At 33.2% G+C, this 24,012-nt stretch overlaps 1 protein-coding gene across 5 annotated transcripts in view; it reads left to right on the top strand.

Moving 5' to 3' along the window:
* RALGAPA1 (Ral GTPase activating protein catalytic subunit alpha 1) overlaps window positions 1-24,012 on the top strand; it is a 212,859-nt gene that overhangs the window by 63,048 nt on the left and 125,799 nt on the right. For all 5 annotated transcript variants that reach the window (XM_072962928.1, XM_031678941.2, XM_006212752.4 and 2 more), the window contains exons 11-16: window positions 1,821-2,018; window positions 4,103-4,240; window positions 8,709-8,857; window positions 11,752-11,881; window positions 13,614-13,851; window positions 14,862-15,023. In XM_072962928.1, the coding sequence (XP_072819029.1) occupies window positions 1,821-2,018; window positions 4,103-4,240; window positions 8,709-8,857; window positions 11,752-11,881; window positions 13,614-13,851; window positions 14,862-15,023 (1,015 nt within the window). The remainder of the gene's footprint in view (window positions 1-1,820; window positions 2,019-4,102; window positions 4,241-8,708; window positions 8,858-11,751; window positions 11,882-13,613; window positions 13,852-14,861; window positions 15,024-24,012) is intronic.

Raw genomic sequence — 24,012 nt, 5'->3', positions numbered from 1 at the left:
GCACTCAAAGTTAGGTGATGGCCAGCCTGAGAATATGAAGTTGCAGAGAAAACTGTTCTTTTCTCATATTCCCCTACCCCAAGTTAATTGACAGGTTTCCTCACTGGTCTAAACCCTACCACTCCCATGCCAGGAGGGTGTGTGCCCCACCTGCCACCGGGCCAGCTCTGGGTGACGATGGGGCCCTGGACTGGGCTGCCCACAGGGCCACATGGCTGGCTCACCCTGCCGCCACCACCTCCCCCTGTATTTTTTATGTATCAGATTTTTAGCCATGACTAGTATCAGTCTTTCCTCAAGATCCTTATTTAGTGTGTAGACAAAATCAGATTTAGGGGGTGATAGGATGAATGTGATATTCTCTGGTCTTGAATACATTCATCTAGCCACTTGGGATATAGGGTGACAGTTTATACGATAATGAATATCTTAGCTCTCGATCTAATATTTTTAAAATTAATAAACTTTATTTTTAGAGCAGTTTTTAATTCATAGCAAAAATGAGCAGGAAAAAAACAATTCCTATGCTAATTTTTAAGTTAATTTTTCAGTATCTGAGAATAGAACTTCTTTGAGTTTATGTGAGTCTTTTTAAAATTTATTTGAACTTTTTTAAGGAATGCTGAGCTGTTGCTTTAACTGTAAAATAGTCTTAGAGCAGGCAGTGATGATCAAAATTATGTCATTGACCATTAAGCTGCTGGAATATGAGAATGAAAACTTTGGAATGGGTTTGTTAGATGGAGGAAAGTAGCAGGTAATGTAGTTTGCTAGGGAATCAGCAATAATAATACCAACCAACATTAAATACTCTGTTGTTATTATTATAAGAACTTTTCATCTTTATGTCAAGAAGCTGATTTTCTTGGCTAGTTTCACTCAGATATAATAAGGTCATTTGAACTCAAGATTATTGTTAAATATACCTACTGGTTAGAGAGTGGCAGATTTTAGATAAAGTGTGTGATTTTGAGAGTGAAATTAATTAGTAGTTGTAAAAAGAAAAGTTAAAGTCAATTTAATTCCATTTCTATTTGTAAATAAAAAGTACAGTGAAAATGTTAACAAACACAAATGTGCGTAAGGAAAAGACTTTGGGTAGTGAGAGTATGAGTCTTTTTATTGCTTTGTTTGTGGAAGTGTGAATTGTATAAAAAAATTGTTTTCTGTGGCAGTGTAGTACTTTTGTGATGAGGAAAATGTTTACTTTTTGTTAAAACTTAAGGCAGTCCTGAAAGTACCTCAAGGAAAGAATAACTAAGATATTCTTTTTCATTTTCTAAGTATTTTGCCTTATTATTTAACATATGTAACTTTGGATGTATATGTAAAATGAAAAAAGGCTGTAACTTTTGAAATATACTTAGAAAAGCAAAATTCCCTTGTTATATGGTATTTTATGACTTCTTAGGCACAATTTTTAAATTAAAATCTTTTGATTAAAATTTATTTCAGTGGTAATCTTAAAAAAGAACCCAATAATACAACTTTTAAAAATGTGATTTATTATGAAAAGTTGTATTTATATTAAGCTTTTAGGAGTTACAAGGAATATGTTCATTTGAGATAGATAGTCCAATTGAAACAAATCTTTGCTCCTTGTACTGGAAATCAGTGTCTACCTACCAAAAGTATTTCTACCTCAATGTATTTACACATTATTTGGAGACAGAAGGTTTTTTCTGACAATGAATTGGTTGACCTTAACTCTAAGAATCATTTATGTCTCACATTTTGTAACAACATAGAAATGTATATGTTAATGGTTTGTGGCAAAATAAAAGGTGTCATTATCTCTATTCTGTCTTTTTTTTCACTAGGCATTTTTATTACCAATTTGTGAAGCAGCAGCTATGAGAAAAGTGGTAAAAGTGTATCAAGAATGGATCCAGCAAGAGGAAAAACCTTTGTTCATGCAAGAGCCTGAAGAAATTGGGACCTCTTCTTCAGACTTACCGTGCATTGACGATGTCACAGACCATGATACTTCAATGGAAGAAGGAGAAAAGAGAGAAGAGGTAAATGATAAGACTTAGGTATTTTAGTATAAATTTAATAGAATAGATTTTTCACAGTATTGTGATAAATGGGAAGGTAAAGCTACCTTTCAGTATACAGCTGACTCTTGAACAACATGATTTTGAACTGTGTGGGTCCATTTATACAAGGATTTTTATAATACTGTAGTACCACACAGTCCACAGTTGGCTGAATCTGCAGATACAGAGAAGTCCAGGGATACAGAGGAACCGTGGATACCGAGGGCCGACTCTAAGTTATACGCAGATTTTCGACTGCTCAGAACATTGGGACCCTGACCCTGGTGTTGTTCAAGGGTCAACTGTGTTTTGCAACTTACGTGATGTAACAGTTACCTCAGTACCCTATCTCAAAGCTCTTTGGTGTCACAACTTTAAAAGAGGTTGTATTCTGATTCTTTAAGTCATTGTTTAGATCAAAACTAGATGCTGTTATAAAAGGTATAATATTAAAAACTGTGATACTAGATCAAAATGGATGTTGTAGTAAATACATCTTAGAGTGATTACCAAACTACAATTCCCTTGCCTGTCTTATGCATTTAGACTTCAGGGAGAAATGGAACCATGGACCCAAATTTCACTTCTGTTCTCTCTTATCTCATCCTTTCTCCTCTGTGAGAAAACTCCGGTATTTCTTATCACAGACCAGCACTTAACAGGTCAGAAAGCTTTTTATTCTGCAGTCAGCTCTAGTGCAAAATTTGTAAGAAAGGATTCAGAATATTCTGGCTTTTGTTTAACCCTCGTCATTAGTCAGGTTCTCATCAAAAAGTCGCAGTCTGACACTGGCATATATCTTACTAAATCCAGATGGGAGCAATTTGATAATCACCTTGCTGGTTAATTTAACTTCATCAGTGGATTTTATCATGATATTAACATATGAATGAACAGGCAACGTTCTATAGGGATTCAATGAAACAATATGTATGTATAAATTTGTATATATGATATATATGTATAATGGCATGCTCCCCTACTTGTGGAAGGGAGAAAATATAACTAAGAAATATAATTGAAGTAAATAAAATTAACCATGTCAATTATAAAATAACATTCACAGTTTTATTTGTTACACACCAATAAAAATGTCCAATTTTGCATCAAGCTAGAAAATATAGTTATCAGTCAAAATAATTTGTTTTCCTCTCGTTTTTTTTATCATGAATTGATAGCTCAATACTGAGCCTATTCTGTGTCATTTATTATCCTTAAATTGAAATGGTAGATAATAAATTTGTTTACATATATAATTAAAGAAACAAACTGTAGGAAGAAGGGAAAAAGGCAGGAAGGAAAGAAGCTACAAATGTAGGGTGATGTGGGTATATTGTATAGATGTGTTCTGTTGGTTACTCAAATACTTCACCAGTGTTGCCATTAGAGATCTGATTTCTTGTTGATGGCATAAGCCAGAAAACAAAAGGTATAATCATTGATTTATATTTCTGATAAATTCAGTGTATATATATATATATATATATATATATATATATGTCATTTAAAATTTAGTGTTAATTATAAAATAAAGTTATAGACTCAGATAATTATAAATGGATTTCTTATTCACATAGTATCTGTTAGACATTCGACAGACATGTGAAATACAGGACAGTTCGTGTGCTTGCAGACTGTCATGCACCTTGTAGTATGTTTGGTGCTACCTGGCTTATCCCATTAAATCCCAGTAGTAGTTTCAATTTGTGTGGCAACAAAACACTCACAAATTTCAGAGTGCTTTCTTAAAATACGTAATGCCCACATTGAGAACCGGTGTTAGAGAGATAAACGTGAAAAGACATCATTCACATAACTGGTTTAGCAAGAAGACAAGAATACAAAGTAATTATTTTAAAACAATATTATTGCTATGGTCCTATAGTGTGAAAGAGGGAATACCTAAGTCTGCCCAAGGAAGGCTTCAGGGAGAAAGTAGTATAATACAAAGAAAGAGCAGGTAACAAATGAGAAAGGAGCCACATAGTGTGAATAACTTCTACAAAGATGTGAGAGACATTGAAAAAATATATATATATATTTTTGAAAATATTTTGCTTCAGGAAAATGGAACCAATATTGCTGATCATGGTCGAAATTCTACTTGGGCAAAAAATGGCACCTACCAAGATGTTCTTCATAATGCTTCTGAAGAAGCCACAGAACAAAACATACGAGCTGGTGCCCAGGCAGTTCTGCAGGTAGATCCCTTTTTGTTTATTTTTAAAAATAAAATAATTATTAAATATTTCAAGTACATAGTTCAGTATTTCATTGTAATTACTGAAATATTATAAACTCAACAGCCGTATTTGTCAGTTATTGTTATACCATATTAATTTTGTCTTTTCCTTAACTTTCACTTCATAATATATGTATTGATAAACATTACATATTATTATTCTAGATGATCTTAAAATTTATAGAAATTATGTCATGGTGTACTGTCATCTGCAACTTAACTTTTTGCATTAACCCTTATATTTTTGAGATTTGTTATTGATATATAGTCACAGTTCATTCATTTTAAACTATTTTGTGGTATAATTTATGGTTATTTCACATTTTATTTATTCATTTTTCTCTTGATGGTTTTTTAGATTGTTTCTAATTTCTCAGTATTCCAAATAATGCTACATTGACATTCTTATATTTGTGTTTTGGGACACGTGTGGCAGAATTTCCCTAGGATATATACAATAGAAGTGGAATTACTAGGTTGGAGCATTTGTACATTATCAGCTTTACTTTGCTGTTATTGCCAAATTGTTCTTCAGTATGGTTATAATTATTTACATTCCCTCCAGTAGTGTTTGTGAGTTCTCATTTCCTTGTATCTTCCTCATTACTTGTATGGTCAGATTTTAATTTTTGTTCCTCCTATGTATGTGAAATGTTATCTCTTTTTTTTTTTTTTAGTTTGTGTTTCTCTGTTTTAATTTGCTTTTCTTTCATCACTACTGAAAGTGAGTATCTTTCCTCATCTATGAATTGCCTATTAATATGCTTTTTCTGTTATTCTGTTGGATGTCTTTTTGTTATTGATTTGTAGTCCATTATATTTATACATTTAAAAAATTATACTATTTTTAAAAATAATTTTTAATGGAGGTACTGAGGATTGAACCAAGGGCCTCGTGCATGCTAGGCATGCTCTCTACCACTGAGCTATAACCCACCACCAAATCATGTTTTCAAGGCCGCATGTGACCTCTCCAGTGTTAAATCAGATAGGTGTTTTTCAATCCTAATTTTACTAGAATTATCAGGAGCATTTTACAGAGTAGATTGTTCCCTTCCTATTGAAACCCTTCTTCACTTGGCCTTCAGAATAGCATACCCTCCTGTTTTTCTCCTGACTCACTGGCCACGTCTCAGATTTTTTTTTTTTTAACGGATTTTTTTTTCCATATATTTCTGAACTTTTCATGTTGTAGTGCCCAGGAATCAGTTCTTGGTTCTCTTTTCTACTTTAACTTATTCTCTTGTTGACCTCATCCATTTATAGGGCTTTAAATGTCATCTGTATGCTGCATCGTGTACATTTTATCACTGGTCTGAGACCTCTTGTCTGAAACTCTTAAGAGGCCTGAACTCAAATACTCAAATTGCCAAGTTGGCATTTTCACTTGGGTTTCTAATGGACTTCTCAAACTTGACATGTCTAAAACTTGGTTTCTCATCTTATTCAACAAACATGCTCTTCCTGCAGTTTTCATCATTTCATTTTTTGGCAGCTCTGTTTTCAGTTGCTCAGGCCATCTTGTTTTCTATATTTCTTTTATATCTCACACCAAATTTGATGACAAATCCTGTCAACTTTCAGAGTGTCTGTAGAATCTGAATACTCTTCAGCACTCACACTGCCTTTTCTGTTCAAGCTTCCATAATCTTTCATCTGAATTATTGCAATAAGCTTCTTTTTTTTTTTTTAGTAGACTTTATTCTTTTAGAGCAGTTTCAGGTTCACAACAGAATTGAGCAAAAAATAGAGAGTTCACACATAGCCTTCCCCACTCACACATATATACTTCTGTACCCTCAGCATCCCTCATCAGTGTGACATATTTGGTACAATCGATGAACCAACATGGGCATATTATTATCAACCAAAGTCTGTAGTTTACATTAGGGTTCACTCTTGTTGTACATTCTGTGGGTTTTGACAAATGCATAATGACATGTAATAAACTTCTAATGCAATAAACTTCTAATTGCATGTGGTCTTGCCCACCTATCATCCTGGTATATTCTCAACATAGCCAGAGGGACCCTGTAAAATATAAGGCAGATCATGTCATTTTTCTGCTCCAACTCCCCTTTTCATTATCATTAAGCATTCTTCCTAATGATCAAGGCTCTACATCATTGCTCCTCAGAATGTGGCCCACAAAGTAATTACAAAATAGAGAGTGAGAGTTGAGAAACGAAGTCATTTAATATCTCTTGATTCTGATGAAAAGTTTGGGTTTGTATTTTGCATGTCTTTTTTCATTTCCTTTTTGCTGTTCATTTTTAATTGTATTTTACAATAGGATTGGTCTGCAGAAGATTGGGGGAAACACCTGTTCCCTCTCCACTGACACTATGAGAAGCTGTGCTTCATATACTCTGGTTGTTTCTCAGCATCAATTCCCATTGCTTTTCCCCTTCTTCATTTCACTCTATCCTTGTTCCTGAGATACACTAGGCCTGCTCTTACTCAGGTCCTTTAAACTTGCTATTATTTTTGTTTGGAATGTTTTTCTTCTAGGTTGCTACATAATTGAGTTTTGCCTTTTCTTTATCAATTCATTCATCTTTGTATTCATCCTCTATTCCCTGCCATTTCCTTTGCATACTAGGTTCCCCAGTACAATAAGGTGATAGTGAGTACCCTTGCTTTGTTCTTGGCTTTTTGCACTACTTCCACATTTCTCAGGTTCAGGCAGCTCTTTTCAGGTTCAGTTGCTGTTATAACATTTGCTGTAGTTCTTGGTAAATACTCTTTTTCAGATTAAGGAATTTTACCTTTTTTCTTAGTTTGTTAAATTAAAAAAATAATGAGTAAGTGTTAAATGCTTTTTCTGTATACATTGTGATGATCTGCTTTTTTCCATTTTAATCTACTGATCGAGTATGTTATATTATTAAGACTTTTCTCAGTGTCAAGTCATCCTTAAGTTTCTGGGGCAAATACTGTTTGGTCATAAAGTATATATTTTGCTCAGTTTGATTTGCTACTATTTTTCAAGATTTTTGTCTCCATGTTCATAAGTGATACTGGTCTCTTATTTTTCTTTTATAGTCCTTGTCTGTTTTCGATAACTGGATTATAGTTTTATAAAAAATAAATTGGGTAGTTTTTCTTCCTTTTTTAGTCTCTGAAACAGCTTGTGTAAAATAGAGATCACCTTCTAGGAAGGTTGGGCAAAACTTCGCCTGTAAAGCAGTCTAGGCTTGGTGTGTAGGGATGGATCAGGGATACCTTGATTCCCAGTTCACTTTCTTTTATGTATTGGTGTATACATCTATTTCTTCTTGAGTCATTTTTGGCAATTTATGTTTTGTTTACAAAGTAATCCATTTTATTAAATTTTCTTTTTTATTGGTATAAAGTTATCCACTGAATTATCATTTTAAAATTCTCTACTGGCTATGCAGGTATGTCATTATTTCTGTTTTTTGTGCCTCTCGCTTTTCTTCTTCAGTGTTGCTAGACTTACAGAGACAGCGCTTTTCATGATTTTAAATTTAGCTTAATGTTCTTTGTCTTACATGATTTTACAACTGTATTTTGTTACAAAGGTTAGCCAGAGGATTTAAATCAGAATTATGGGCAATTATGGGTATAGAAGGTGTAAATGTCCTGGGTCACAATAGATGTAATGATCTGTTCGTCCAAAGTGTCTTTGAGAACCTTTGCACATACTTTGTCACCATTATAACAGCTTTGTCCTCAGTAACAAAATACAATTAATGATTTGATTATAATAAACTTAATTAAAGATACATATCGATTGATCTGCGTTAGTAGTTCTATAATATACAAGCTATTTATGCAGTCTGTTATTACCAAAACAGATATGAACATATAGCCAATAAACATGGAAATAGAGGATAGATGGTTTTGAACACCTTATTCAGAAAATTCTTTTTGATTTAGGTATCATCTTTTATCCTAAACTATTTTTATTTTTTATGTTCTTTTCATTTTATGGCAACAACCAGATTATTACATTAAAGCCGCCCTCAGTTTAAAAAATGCTATTTTTCATTTGGTTTATTTTCTTTGGGTGTCTACTATTAACTTCATATTTGTCTAGATAAGCAAAAATAGATTTAATGAGCTTAAATTTCAGATACCAAGCTGGTGGTAGAAGCAGGGTTAAAATTAACCTATAGTCTAATGCTTTTTGCTTTGTTATAGGTGACCTAGTGATCAGCATTTTGAGTTTTTTTACCTTTGTATTTTTATTTATTTATTTTTTGGTCAGGGAAGTAGTTAGGTTTACTTATTTATTTATTCTTAGAGGAAGTACTGGGGATTGAACCCAGGACTTCATGCATGCTAAGTATACACTCTACCACTTGAACTTTACCATCTCCCCGAGACTTTTTTTTACCTTTGAGTAAGAAATTTGCCATTGAAATTCTGTAATGAATCGCTTATGATTTCTTTTATCTTAGGTGTTTATAATAAACTCTTCAAACATATTTCTTCTTGAACCTGCAAATGAGATAAAAAATCTTCTGGATGAGCACACAGATATGTGTAAACGAATTCTAAACATTTATCGGTTCATGGTTGTGCAAGTATCAATGGACAAAAAGACTTGGTAAAAAATACTTATTTTTATGGCTTTTCTCATCGTGTATGTGAACGTAGTAATTTTTAGAGGAATCATATCTTAGATCAGGATTTGTGACAATAATGTACAGGCTTCTATTGAATGAATAAATAAGTATAATATTTTATGTAATAATCATGATGACAACAATGGTTTTGACCTTCACTTTATCTCAGACATCTTTGATCATACTTGACAAGATCCTTCTGATAGAGGGTCTTTCTAAAATGGGCATGTGATGGCCTCCTCCAACGCCCGCCATCACTATCATTGAAAACTGGCGTGCATGTATGAATAAATGAATTTATGCATGTGTGAATGAATAAATAAATAAATGATTAAATGTATAAATGCCTGATTCCTCAGCCTGGCATTCAAGGCCATGTACAGTCAGTTTCCTGCCTACTTTTCTAGCCCTTTCTCAAACCTAAACTCTACCCTACAGGGTAGGATCCTACCTCCTAGCTTTGTCAAATTGCTCTCTCAAGCACATTCTGAACTTTTCTTTAGAGTGTCTAATTCTTGCCATCTTTTTCTATTGTTAATCATATCTATCCTTACATTCTACCTTCTTTTTTCAACATATCCTTATTTTTTCAGCTTGCTTGCTTTCATTCTGTGTTTGTACCTCTGTTATAGATCTTGTCAAAATTGTCTTAATTTGTTTTAATTTGTAAATTACTTATATAAATGTCTGTTTATCTCACTGAATTGAGAGGTCCTAAAAGATATATACTGGTTGTCTTGTTTTTTATTTCCTACATTTCTTAACATAGTATCTTATATACTATTGGTACTCTGTAAATATTTGTTTAATTGAATGAAAAGAGAGGCCTTTTAGAGAAATGAGAAGAGCAATTATTCAGTTTTTATTGAAATGATACATGTTCATTGTAAAATTCAAAGAAAGATTTTTTTTAAAAAGTTGCCCAAAAGCTCACTCTCTAGAGGTAATCATTGTTTGCCCTTTGGTGAACACCTGGTTCACTTAAGGGCACCACACCACACACACAGTCACATAGTATTATGCCATATGTATGTACCATCACTTTCTTAACCAGTTATTTGTTGCTTGTTATGTAGTTACTAATTTTATTGTTGGAGGAGGCTAGGATAATGAACATCCTTATACATATATAATTTTCCGCCTTTGACTCATTCTTAAAAAGTGGGATAGTTTTTATATTTTATGTTTTGTTACATATGGGAAAATAGTTTTATTTTGAAAAAACTTTTATTAACAATATTGATATAGTTACATATAGAAGTAGTTACTGTTAGTTATTTGGAGCATTTTTCTGTGTCAAGTATCTTTTTAATATTTTTGCATGCATTTTTTTCTTAATCCTGGTAGCACCCAAGAGGTAGATAATATCTCTCTTTTACAGGGTGATTCTTAGGCACAAATAGATTAAGTAATTTGTCATTGTTCACACAGCTGAGATTTGAACTGTGGTCCTTCTGACTTCAGAGCCCAAGTTATTATCAGCCAATAACAGTGCTACTTTGGACCATTCTTTTGTTAGTCCGTCCCCCTTTTTTCTTTTTATATACTTTGAATCAGTGCTGTTGAGCCAGGTTAAAGTGAAAGATTTGCTATGTAGAACACAATTTTAGAATTTTTTTCTTAATTTTTATAAGTTCCCTTGAAGTCATAGCAGCGTGAGAGATTGCTCACATATTTACATTGGTTTATAAGACTTTATGAATTAAAATCATTATTACAAAGCAAAAGGTTATTTAATATATGAGTGAGTTATGGTTTGACCACAAGTCAGAAAGATTTATTTGGAAAACCTTTTCTTTATTGCATACGTCATTGATTTCAAATGGCTTTTCATTTCTGGTAGCAATGCTTGAAGCCTGAGATTACAAACACTGTCACCTCTAATTTTTATTTTGTGAGTTAAGTGCATGCATTTGTTTGGTTAAATTCAGAATATCTTTCACTAAGTGATGCTTTTCTATTTAATTCTGCCCACACTTCCCAGAAAAACCATTATATCTGGATCTGGGACCTCTTGCCTCTGCCACATTACTCACATGGACTGTCCCACATATTACTACGCCTGGAATGGGCCTGCCAGTAAGCAAAAGAGGAGGAGGCTGTGATAGACCTGGGCTATTAGCCTGACTGTACACCCAACTGAAATTCCCCTTGTCAACCTCTGTTTTTTTTTTTTTTTTTGGCATGAGGTTGAATCAGTTTTTGAATTAACAGGTACAAATAAGGTAGTTTTATGGTCTTAATAATAAGCATCTAGGAGAAAGAGGCAAGCTGAGGATAATATAATAGAACTGGCTTGAATCCCAGTACACAAAGAGAATAAAGGGTTAAAAGATGGCCAGACTAAAAAGAATGGAAAGAAGCGATAGAATGATGGTCCTCTATTACTTGTCTGGCTCATTGTGATCTATTAATCTTAAAATATGTAGTTTTAAAAATTGAACCTGGTACAATTCTTGATTTGTAGTTGTTCTCCATATTGTAAAGATAAATTAGATGGACAGGCATCAAGGTAGAACTATATTGTTTATAAAGTTAGATGAATATTCTTCAGACAGCTCCCTAAGGTCACAACTTGATTTGTGGGTTGGGGTAATGGGAGCAATTTTCAGTTTTTCTCCCCCAGCTTTTTGTATATATTTTTATTTGATGAGAAAGAAGTATTGTGGTTGAGAAATGGCTTAAAAATGGCTGGTACAGATTTATAAAATGGAATCTTTAATTTTAATATTTAAAGAATTCTAAAAATTTGGAAGATATTTGAGTTATTGAAAGATAATACCATTTTTATAACAAGTATTAATTTAAAAGTTATTCATTAATCAAAAGCAAACATATGCAAGAAGGAAACATTAATTAATTTTTTTACTTTAAGGGAACAGATGCTGCTTGTGTTGCTCAGAGTCACGGAGTCTGTACTGAAGATGCCATCACAAGCTTTCCTACAGTTCCAGGGGAAAAAAAATATGACCTTGGCAGGTCGACTTGCAGGACCACTTTTCCAGGCAATAAAAATAAATAAATAAATAGATAAATAGGTGGATAGATACGTATTTTTTCTTAAGATTCATTGAGCCCTGAACTTGTTACCTGGGGGAAAAAGCTTTAAATCAGAAATCATTTCATATTAAAGGATCTTTTGTAGAGCCAAATAAAAGTTGCTTATCTAAATAGGTTGTTTGCCATACATACAAACTCACAACTTAGTAGAGTAGAGTAAATACCAGGTCTATGGAAAAAAACTGTTAAAACAGGCCGATGATATTGACTTTAGCTCTTGTGTGGTACACTTAATGTATGACGACAAAAAGCTACCAGAAGGCTTCATGAATAATGGCTTGATGCTTTGCTTTATGTGTTTCAAAGTCTCTGGGATTGTTAGAAAAACAAAACTTTTAAGTTTTTCTGTAGTAAAGAAAAAGTAAATTAAGATTCTTTCTATCATTCTATTCTGTAAGACTTTATTCTCTTCTTATCCTCATTTGAAATACAGTGGTAGTTCATTATGTAGGAATTACATACTGTGTTTTCCAAACCAAAGATAAAGTACTGACTTTAAATATATTATGGATTATTTGGAAAATTGAAAGCAAACTAACACTTTTTAACCTGACACATTAAATATAAATACATGGATAAAATGGTTCTTAATGTCAGAGATAAAAGCTATCTCAGATCTAATTCTTGGCCATTAGTGTAGCCATTCAAATTAATATTTTCCCTCAGATTATTCTAGTTTACTTCAAATTCTCTTCTGGTAGGGAATAAGTCTTTGAAACCAGCTACATTTATTATCTAAACTTCTCTTGACTTCAGTAGTCTTTTTATTTTCCCATTGTTAAAACTAACTCAATAGTGAGCACTATCAGAAGACAAAATTTTAGCTTGCTATGTGGAATAACATTTTGTCCTCTGAATGTTTAAAAGTAGAATGGAGAGTCACTAGTTGTTACTGTTTTACGTTATAAACTTAGCTCATTTTAATCTTTACATTTAATGTATAAATTTATATGAATTTTTATGAATTCCTTAGTAAAATTTGTTAAGTTAAACTTTTGAAAAATCCTTTATTTTATGACTTGTTTTTTTTGATAGGAGAATGTATCTTCGGTAGAAATTTATAAAATCTCAGGGTACTGCCTGGTCAGTAATTTCTGCCCTTTTATGAATAAGTTTTCATTCTGTGATTGGATTTGTTACAGAACATCTTTAATTCCTCTGGTGTCTTTAAAGTGAAATTTAATTTTATCCTTTAGTTTACATATAATTTTTCAAAAATACATTTCAGTAAATTAAGTACATCTCTAATAACTTTTTTTTAAGAATATTCAAATTGTATAGTTAGTGATTCCCATCTTTAATTTGAGAATGTAGGTTTTGGTGTTTTCACTATTCACTACTCAATAATTTCAATGCTTAATAGTGTGGAGACTTTGATCTCTTTAAACAATATTTATTTAACATTAATGTAGTGCAGCATGAAGAATAATTCTTTACAGTGGTTTCTTTTCAGTTTTGGTAACTTGTCCTAATGTTAGAATGTTGGGAATTGGCAGTTGTTGAAATGTATAGTAGATGCTAATGATTGCATGGATTACTTTTATAAGTATTATATACCAAGAAAGGATATCATGGATATTATGTGGTTTAAGTTCTTGTTTTTAGTAATTTCTTAATAATTGAATATCTGATTTTGAACATATTTCATTGTTAATTCTGATTATTTGTTTTTTATAGACTCTTATAGTTGCCTGGATCAAAGCAAATCTAAATGTGTATATCTCCCGTGAGCTTTGGGATGACTTACTCTCGGTATTGTCATCATTGACCTATTGGGAAGAGTTAGCCACTGAATGGTCACTGACTATGGAGACACTAACTAAAGTTTTAGCTAGAAATTTATATAGTTTGGATCTCAGTGATTTACCATTGGATAAGCTGAGTGAACAGAAACAAAAAAAGCACAAAGGGAAAGGTAAGAGTTCACAGAGATGCTCCACATAAATTTGTTTAAATAATTCGGTCTGGGAAAATCAAGCCAGGGAGAGGAGTGAGGGTAAAAGTCATATTTTCTCTTAATTGTTTCCTCCTTAATTTATTCTGAAAGTTAAAAAATTTCAACAGTGAAACATTTAGATACCTTGTAATTTTTCTTCAAGAACCTTAAAGTCAGTAGTCATTTTGGAGAGTCATAAAGTATTTAATGTACATTGTTCTGTACATATCTAGCTAAAGTTAAATAATACTTCAGGATCTAAAATATTTTATTTTTTAACAATTAACCAAAATGGAAACTTATAAAACACTCTTCCTTTTTATCTTACATGATTTTTTATTAAAACTTAGGTGATTTCATGTTAATTCTGTTTAAAAAGAATTATTTGAAAAATTTTTTGAAAGCATTCTCCTAGTTTTAACTAAAAGCAAACATTCCCGAGATGTGTATTATATATCCATGTAATGTTAACATGGTAGAGAGGGACAGTAACATAGTGATTATATCATTAATACATGTTTTTGTAATTCTTGGTTTGCCAGTATTTTTCACTCTTAATAATTATTACATCTGAGTCACATTTCATACTTAAATAGTAGTCCAGAGTGGTAAGTATGTGACCAGACTGCTTTTTCCTGGATTGTTTATTTCCCAAGTGGCTATTATTGGCAGATTGGATTTTGGTTAGCTCATTTCCTATCCTTTTCTGCTTGTCTGAATGTTTCACTTCTGTTATGAAGCAAGGGGGTGGCGGAGGATTTATAATAGTCTGTTGTTGATGGTGTATTTTTAGAATTCTGCCTCAGTTTTGAAATATGAGTTGTACATAAAATCAAGTTCAAAAAAGCCTTACAGTACACAGCATTTTATCTAGTTACTTTATAATAATACATTATAAGTAAACCTAAGAATCTGAGGTGCAGTGGCACGATAATTTGAAGAGATGATTGATGAGGTGACTACACTGAGATTGAAAATCTACATTCTAGGAGTGGGACACGAATTTCAGAAAGTTTCAGTTGACAAGTCGTTTTCTAGAGGATGGAGTCGCGATCAGCCTGGCCAAGCCCCAATGAGACAGAGAAGTGCAACAACCACTGGTTCCCCAGGAACAGAAAAGGCGAGGAGTATAGTACGGCAAAAAACTGTTGGTATGTACTCTGTGAAATAATGAGAATTGTATGGGGCAGTATGTTTATAGTCCTTAGTAGTATGTAAATACACAATTTTCTCGTCAGTTGGTTTTTGTTGTTAAATGAAAAGCTTCTATGGCAAAATCTTTTTTTCAGTAGTACTTAAGAGTCCAGTGACATGCTGTGTTACCCTTTTATGCTATTAAGATGCACCTCACATTACTGTTTTTATGTAGTTTATTTATTGTAGATATCAATAATTTTAAACTTATTTTACAGAACTGAAGAAGTAGAATTCTGATTCACTTTACAGAACGCATGCATTTACTGGTATGGTTGGTACTAAGTGAATATACTCATAAACGTGGAAGATTAGGGTAGCTTATTTTCGGTGCTACAGTTACACAATTATTTTGGCTTCACAGACTTCTAGTGAGGAATTCATGCTCGTTACTTGTGGACAGCTGAGGCTAAGGTGGAGTATATTGCCAGGTTCCTTCCTGCTTTCAATAGGCATGGAAGAAATTTCTATAGTCTTGGAAACAGCAACAAAGAGCAGTAATGGGAAGAATTTATGGATGTAGAGTCATTCAGCATACTGTGGACCATCTTATCCCTTTTCCTCTCAGAGATTTATACCTTGGTCTTTGTTGTAGTAGAAACAGTGCTGCAATGAAAAACAAGAGGGCTTGTCCTAATCTCTCTTTTTCACTCTCTTTTATCACTAAGTAGCTAGATAACCTTAAACAATTTACTGAACTTTCTAAGCTTTACTTATTTCATCTGTGTGGTGGGACTGATAATAACTCCCATGCCTGTAACAGAATTGCTTGAAGTTACTTCAGGCTTTATAATCTGTAATTCTGTGGAAGGAGAATTTTCTGTGGACATGTATCTATATTTGATGGTAATCAGTGAAAAACACATTATTTTAAAGAGATTTAAACCGTTGTAAGGGTGTGTCTTCTATAAAATAATAGGTTCTAAAATGTTAATAAGAATTATAGTTCTAAAGGAAAAAAACAAAAGTAGAAAGAGAATAGGGAAATTAAAGGTTTTAAATGAATTTAAAATGCTTAGTTTTAAAAATTTTTTAAAAGAAAAATTTCACAATTGTCTTCTGTCTATAAAATAAGCATACAATTATATTGGTTGTATATGTCAAGCAGGAAGAATAAGAAATTATACAAGGGAAAAAGATACTGATGCACAGAAATTAGTATAATACTTAGACGTTTTGGTATAGAATTACATTTTGAAAGTCTTAGCAAGATTTGATTGTATCTGAAATGCTTTTCTTCATTTTATGTTAATGTCACATTTCTAGAAAATATTTCTATATTGGTTAAGAAGGAATTGTTCTTTTAAAGTTTAAAATTTTACTTTGTTTTACATAAAACTTGAATCTTTAAAAAAAGTTCCTTATACATACATATTTCTGATCATAGAAATATTTTATGCATAGTGTGGAAAGTAAAGTTCAAAAAAAATAAAACATATTAGCTGTCTAATGAGAAGTAATCATTGCTAACATGTTAGCATATTTCTAATCTTTACAAAAGCATATAGTGAGTAAAATATTCATCTTAAATGCATACCTGACTATGTTTACTTTGGTACCTCTGGCAAAACTGTCTAGTCTGGCTTGTTCATTGGACTAATATATCAAATAAAAAGTTTTAAAGCGTTACAAATTTTGTTTAGAAAGGTGCCTGCATAAAGTTGGAAATACTAAAAGGGACAACAGATTGAATTGAGTTTGCCTTTTGACATATGTTTTCTTAACTTTTTAAATTAATTTTTTATGTTCTTAGGGAATGTACATAGTTAAGAATTCAAACTGTGATAAAGCATATACCTTCTAGTAAGTCTTTCCCTCATCACTACTCCCCACCCTCATCTCATTAGAGATAACTGCTGTTACTAGTTTTTTAAGCATTCCTCTAAAACCAGGTATACAGCATAATGTATACACTGTGGGGAACCATGGCTTTTAGACATTCAAATAAAAAAAATACTTTTAAGTATTTGCTATGGAAACTCTGTTCTAAGCATTGAGGATATATGTGTGAACAAAGCAAATAAAGTCCATTGAAGTTGACAATTCTAGTGTCAGAGGAGGCATACAATAAGCAGATAAACCAAACATCAGGAGGTATTAAGTACTATGAAGAAAAGTAAAGCAGGATAAAGGGACAAGAGTCCTAGGATGGAGAAATGGGACTGTTTTAGATAGGTAGGTCAGTGAAAGCCTGTCTGGTCAATATGATATAAGAACAGAAACCTGAATAAAGTGATAGCAAGTATCTGGGGGAAGAGTGTTCCAGGCAGAAGGAAAAGAATAAAAGCCCTGGAGCAAGAGTGTGCTTTAGTATTTAAGGAAGAGTAAGGAAGCCAGAGTGGCTGAAGTGTAAAATAAAGAAAGACGAGAGTGGTAGGCAACGAAGTCAAGCTATAATGATATATCTTAAAGATAATTACATATCAAAAAATGTTGAACTTCTTGTATCAGATTTCATTACATGGCAGTACCATAATTTAACCTCTATTCTGAAGATGGACATTTAGTTTATTTCCAACTTTATGCTGTTAAAAATGGACCAGAATAAAATTATATATACTTCTATACTTTGTACTTATATACAGATATGTCTGTAGTTTTAATCTATAGGATTGGAAATTAAGTTGCCCTTAAAACAATGAAATACCACTACACACCTACTAGAATGGCTGAAATCCAAAACACTGACAGCACCAAATGCTGACAAGAATATAGAGAAAGAGTAACTCTCATTGTTCATGGGAATGCAAAATGGTACAGCCACTTTAGAAGACAGTTTGATAGTTTCTTAAAAAACTAAAGATACTCTTACCATAGAATCAGACCACCCTTGACATTTACCCAGGTAAGTTGAAAACCTATGTCCACACAGACATCTGCTAGATGTTTGTAGCAGCTTTATTCCTAGTTGCCAAAACTTGGAATCAACCAAGTTATTCTTAAATAGGTGAATAGATTATCAAACTGTGGTATATCCACACAATGGAATATTATTCACTGACAAGAAGTGAAAAGAAAAAAAAAGTGAGCCATCAGGCCATGGAGAAAATACGGAGGAGTCCCAAATGCATAGTAAAATCACCAACTTGAGAGGCTGTATGATTTCAACAATATGATATTCTGGAAAAGGGCAAACTAAAGAAATGGTAAAAACGTCACTGGTTGCTGGGGGTGGGGATGGGGAACAGAGCAACAAGGAGGGACAAATAGGTAGAGAACAGGGTTTTTAGAGCAGTAAAACTGTTCTGTATGATACTATAATGCTGTACACATGTTATTATGCATTTGTCAAAAGCTCATAGAATGTACAACATACAGAGTGATCACTAATGTAAAGAATGGGCTTTTGTTAGTAATACTGTGTCAGTATTGGCTCATCAGTTGTAGAAAATATACCACACTAATGCAAGATGTCAGTACTTGGGGAGACTCGAGGTGGGGATGAAAAGAGAAAGGGATGTATTCTTACTCTTTGTACTTGAGTGCAATATTTCTGCAAACCTAAAACTGCTTTTTAAAAATTAAAGCGTACAGGAATACCTTAGGAGATATTGTGGATTTGATTCCAGACCACCCCAATAAAGCAAATATCCCAATAAAGTGGATCACATGAATTTTTTGGTTTCCCAGTGCATATAAAAGTTATGTTTACACTGTACTGCAATCTGTTAAGTGTGCAGTAGCATTATGTCTAAAGAAACAATGTACATACCTTGATTAAAAATATTGCTAAAAATGCTGACCATCAATTGGAACCTTCAGCAATTCAAAACCTTTTTGCTGGTGGAGGGTCTTATCTCGATGTTAATGGCTACTGGCTGATCAGAGTGGTGGTAGCTGAAGGTTGAGGTGACTGTGGCAGTTTCTTAAAGACCATTGACAAAGTTTGCACATTGATTGATTCTTCCTTTCACAAACAGTTTCTCTGTAGCATCCAATGCTGTTTGATAGCATTTTACTCACAGTAGAACTTCTTTCAAAAGTGTAATCAGTCCTCTCCAACCCTGCCAGAGGTTTATCAACTAAATTTATGTGATATTTTAAATCATTGATTGCCATTTGAACAATCTTCACAACGTCTTCACCAGGAATAGGTTCCACCTCAAGACTGCTTTCTTTTCTCATTCATGAGAAGAAACTTCTCATCTATTAAGTTTTATGTTGAGACTGAAACAATTCAGGCATATTCTCAGGCTAGTTCTGTTGTTTTTTCTACCACATTTGTAGTTACTTCCTCCACTGAAGTTACTGAAAAGAGTTGGAATGAACTTCTTCCAAACTGCTGTTAATGTTAATGTTTTGACCACTTCCCATAAATCACGAATGTTCTTAATAATGTCATCTAGAATGGTGAATCCTTCCCAGAAGGTTTTCAATGGACTTTGCCCAGATCCATTAGAGGAATCACCATCTTTGGCAGCTATAGCCTCATGAGATGTATTTCTTAAAGAATCAGACTTGAAAGTTGAAATGACTCATTGATCCATGGGCTGCAGAGTGGATGTCGTGTTAACCGGCATGAAAACAGCACGAATCTCATTGTACATCTCCATCAGAGCTTGGGTGACCAGGTGCCTTGTCAATGAGCAGTAATATTTTGAAAGGAATCTTTTTTTCTGAGCAGTAGGTCTCAGCAGTGGGCTTGAAGTATTCAATATGTTGTAAATAGATGTGCTGTTCCACTGATAGAGCACAGACCAAGTCAGTTTAGGATAATTTTTAAGGGCCCCTAGGATTTTCAGAATGGTAAACGAGCATGGGCTTCAACTTAGTCACCACCTGCTGCATTAGCCCCTAAGAGAGTCAGCCTGTTCTTTGAAGCCAGCCACTGACTTCTCTAGCTGTGAAAGTCCTCGATAGCGTCTTCTTCCACTGGAAGACTGTTGTGTCCACGTTGAAAATCTTTTGTGTAATGTAGTCGCCTTCATTAATGATCTTAGTTAGATCTTCCGGGTAACTTGCTACAGCTTCTACATCACCACTTGCACTTTTATGTTATGTTGATGGCTTCTTTCTTTAAATCTCATGAACCAACTCTGCTAGCTTCAGACTTCTCTTCTACAGCTTACTCACCTCTCTCAGCCTTCCTAGAATTGAAGAGAGTTAGGACCTTGCTCTGGATTAGGATTTGGTGTAAGAGAATGTTCTGGCTGTTAGATCTTGTTTCCAGACAACAAAAACTTTCTCCATATCAGCAGTTAGTCTGTTCACTGTTTATTTCTTTTCCTTTAAAAAAAAAAAACTTCTTTTTACTGAGTTATAGTCATTTTACAATGTTGTGTCAACTTCCAGTGTAGAGCACAATTTTTCAATTATACGTGAACATGCATATATTCATTGTCACATTTTCTTTCACTGTGAGCTACCACAAGATCTTGTATATATTTCCCTGTGCTATACAGTGTAATCTTGTTTATCCATTCTACATATGCCTGTCAGTATCCACAAATTTTGAACTCCCAGTCTATCCCTTCCCACCCCTCTCCTCCTTGGCAACCACAAGTTTGTATTCTATGTATGAGTCTGTTTCTGTTTTTTGTTTGTTTGTTTGTTTGTTTTAGATTCCACATATGAGTGATCTCATATGGCATTTTCCTTTCTCTTTCTGGCTTACTTCACTTAGAATGACATTGTCCGGGTACATCCATGTTGCTGCAAATGGCATTATGTTGTTGGTTTTTATGGCTGAATAGTATTCCATTGTATAAATATACCACCTTTTCTTTATCCAGTCATCTGTCGATGGACATTTAGGGTGTTTCCATGTCTTGGCTATTGTAAATAGTACTGCTATGAACATTGGGGTGCAGGTGTCTTTTTGAAGTAGGGTTCCTTCTGGATATATGCCTAGGAGCGGGATTCCTTGGTCATATGGTAAGTCTATTCCTGGTCTTTTGAGAAATCTCCATACAGTTTTCCACAGTAGCTGCACCAAACTGCATTCCCACCAGCAGTGTAGGAGGGTTCCCTTTTCTCCACAGCCTCTCCACCATTTGTCATTTGTGGACTTTTGAATGATGGCTATGCTGACTGGTGTGAGGTGATAACTTCATTGTAGTTTTGATTTGCATTTCTCTGATAATGAGTGATATTGAGCATTTTTTCATGTGCCTAGTGATCATTTGTATGTCTTCCTTGGAGAATTGCTTGTTTAGGTCTTTTGCCCATTTTTGGATTGGGTTGTTTGGTTTTTTCTTATTAAGTCATATGAGCTGCTTATATATTCTGGAGATCAAGCCTTTGTTGGTTTCATTTGCAAAAATTTTCTCCCATTCCATAGGTTGTCATTTTGTTTTACTTATGGTTGTTCACTGTTAATTTCTTTAAAGAGCTTTTCCTTTGCATTCACAGCTTGGCTGCTTAGTACAAGAGGCCTAGCTTTTGGTCTGCATGGCTTTTGACAAACCTTCCTTGCTAAACTTAATCATTTCTAGCTTTTGATTTAAAGTGAGAGATGTGTGACTCTCCCTTTCACTTGAGCACTTAGAGGCCATTGTCAGGTTATTAATTGGCCTAATTTCAAAATTGTGTCTCAAGAAATAGGGAGGGAGAGAGATGGGGAAACAGCCCATTGGTGGAGCATTCACAAAACACACAGCGTTTATCAGTTAAGTTCATTGTCATATCACATAGGCATGGTTCATGTTGCCCCGAAACAATCACTATAGTAATATCAAAGATCACTGCTCACCATAACAAATACAATAATAATGAAAAAGTTTTAAATAGTGTGAGAATTACCAAAGTGTGACACAGAGACACGAAGTGAGCAAATGCTGTTGGACAAATGGTGCCTGTAGACTTGCTTGATACAGCGTTTCACAAACCTTCAATTTGTATAAAAATGCAGTATCTGTGAAGCGCAATAAAATGCTTCAGAGTGTTTTATACCATAAACAAGGTATGCCTGTATTAATTTAAAATATATATGTTCATTAGGAACAAAATAATTTAGAAATTTGAAATAACCACAGATTTACCTATAAATTTCTTAATTTACTTTTTAAACTTTGTGTCATTTTTCTTTTCAAAATTTTATGACTTGTACTGGGAGAAATAAGTCATGTTGATAATATTTCTGATTTTACTAAACATTTCTCTTTTATGCAGTATTCCTTTTAATAACAAACTTGGTTCCTTTCATGTTAAAACTCATATTCTTTCCTATGACTTTGAATTACTCGGTAGAGGGATAAAATATATAACTTTTTAAGACTAATTTAACCTAAAACAACTTTTTCTTTTTACTAGTAGTCTAAACTGAAGTACACACCTAATATCCTTTTAATTCACAAGGACAGTAATATAGGTGTATGGTGAAATTTACAAAGTAGTAATTTTGTTATATGATATTCAGACTTATTTTATTGGTTGCTCTGTAGGATTTTCAGATAGGAATTCTAAGAGAATTTATCATTTATTTTACTTAAAGACAACTTGTCTGACATTTAAAAAAAGAATTAAACATAGCATATAATCCTTTAACCTTCAAATTATCCAGCATGGCCTGAGTAAGAAATTTTATGTTATTAATATTAAATATAAATTTAAAATTTAATTAGAAAATTTTATTTGGATAGCATATGTAAAGTTTTGCTTATGCCAACAAATATTAAAGGAGATGCAGTGAACTTAGGAGTTACTTTAAAGGAGATGCAGTGAATTTAGGACTTATTTTAGAATATATTTGTAAGAAGCAGTGTAACTTGTTTACAGTTAGGATTTAAAACTTGGTATTTAACTTCTGGAACAAATATATCTTTGCTTTTGTTTTCAGATTTTCCTCTTAATGTTTTTTATTATTATTATTTTAATTTTTATTGAAGTAGAGTCAGTTACAATGTGTCAGTTTCTGGTGTACAGCACAATGTCCCAGTAGTTTATGTTTGTTATAATGGAGAACTTAAAAAGGTATTTCTGCCAGTGGACACACTTGAGTACTTAATTATAAATAGGGAGAAATATGTGTAACTTCTTAGAAATGAGAAAAAGCTGGAGTTGCCCTCCTCCTGTATATTTTATATGCTTTGGTATGCTTTTAGTGATCCATCGCATTTGCTATCCATGAATTTCTTAAGCCACATGGGAACTCTTGAGGGAAGGTTACAGTTTTTGATATAGTATGTGTATTTTATGGTCCAAGATGAAGTTATGGGAAGGTACATCTATTTTCCTTTGCTCTTTTTTTTTTTTGAGAGGGGTAAAGATAAGAAGCTTTCAGAAATTGACATGCTTATAGGTTTGAAAATTTGTTTTTGCTTCTTGATGTTATTTTTCAATACTACCCTTCCATCTACATAAAGCACATTACAGATTTGAGATCACTGCTGCTTACGGCTTAGAAATATATGCAGCAGTAGGAATTTCAGTGGCTTTACAGAGATTCTCTGATCTAAACTTTAGATTAGTAAATCCCCCCAAATCCCAGTAGCTAATCCATTGTAAATCATTCTGTAGTGTGGATTGCACAACTGTGAGGCACTTGACTGATTTCCAGGTATGCGTAATGACCTGCAGTACAGTAACAAATGGAGGGGTTCTTTTTTATTTTTATTTTATTATTTTTTTTTTTTGCTATTTCTCTTTTCTGTTTTTTTAATTGAAGTATAGTTAGTTATAATGTGTCCATTTCTAGTGTACAGCCTAATGTTTCAGTCATACGTATATATAGATATAGATATATTTGTTTTCATATTCTTTTTCATTATAGGTTACTATAAGATATTGAATATAGTTCCCTGTGCTATACAGAAGAAATTTGTTTTTTATCTATCTTATACAATAGTTGTTAGTATTTGCAAATCTCAGACTCCTAATTTATCCCTTCTCACTCTGTTTCCCTGTTGTTACCATAAATTTGTTTACTATGTCTGTGAGTCTGTTGAAAAATTCATTTAGAATCATATCCCAAACTTACACCATTGTGATTATGGAAAAAGTCCCAAG

This window comes from Vicugna pacos, chromosome 6, assembly GCF_048564905.1.
Source record: "Vicugna pacos chromosome 6, VicPac4, whole genome shotgun sequence".
NCBI classification, from domain to species: Eukaryota; Metazoa; Chordata; class Mammalia; order Artiodactyla; family Camelidae; genus Vicugna; species Vicugna pacos.
Note: the sequence above shows the minus strand (reverse complement) of the source record. Positions and strands in the feature narration are given on the sequence as shown.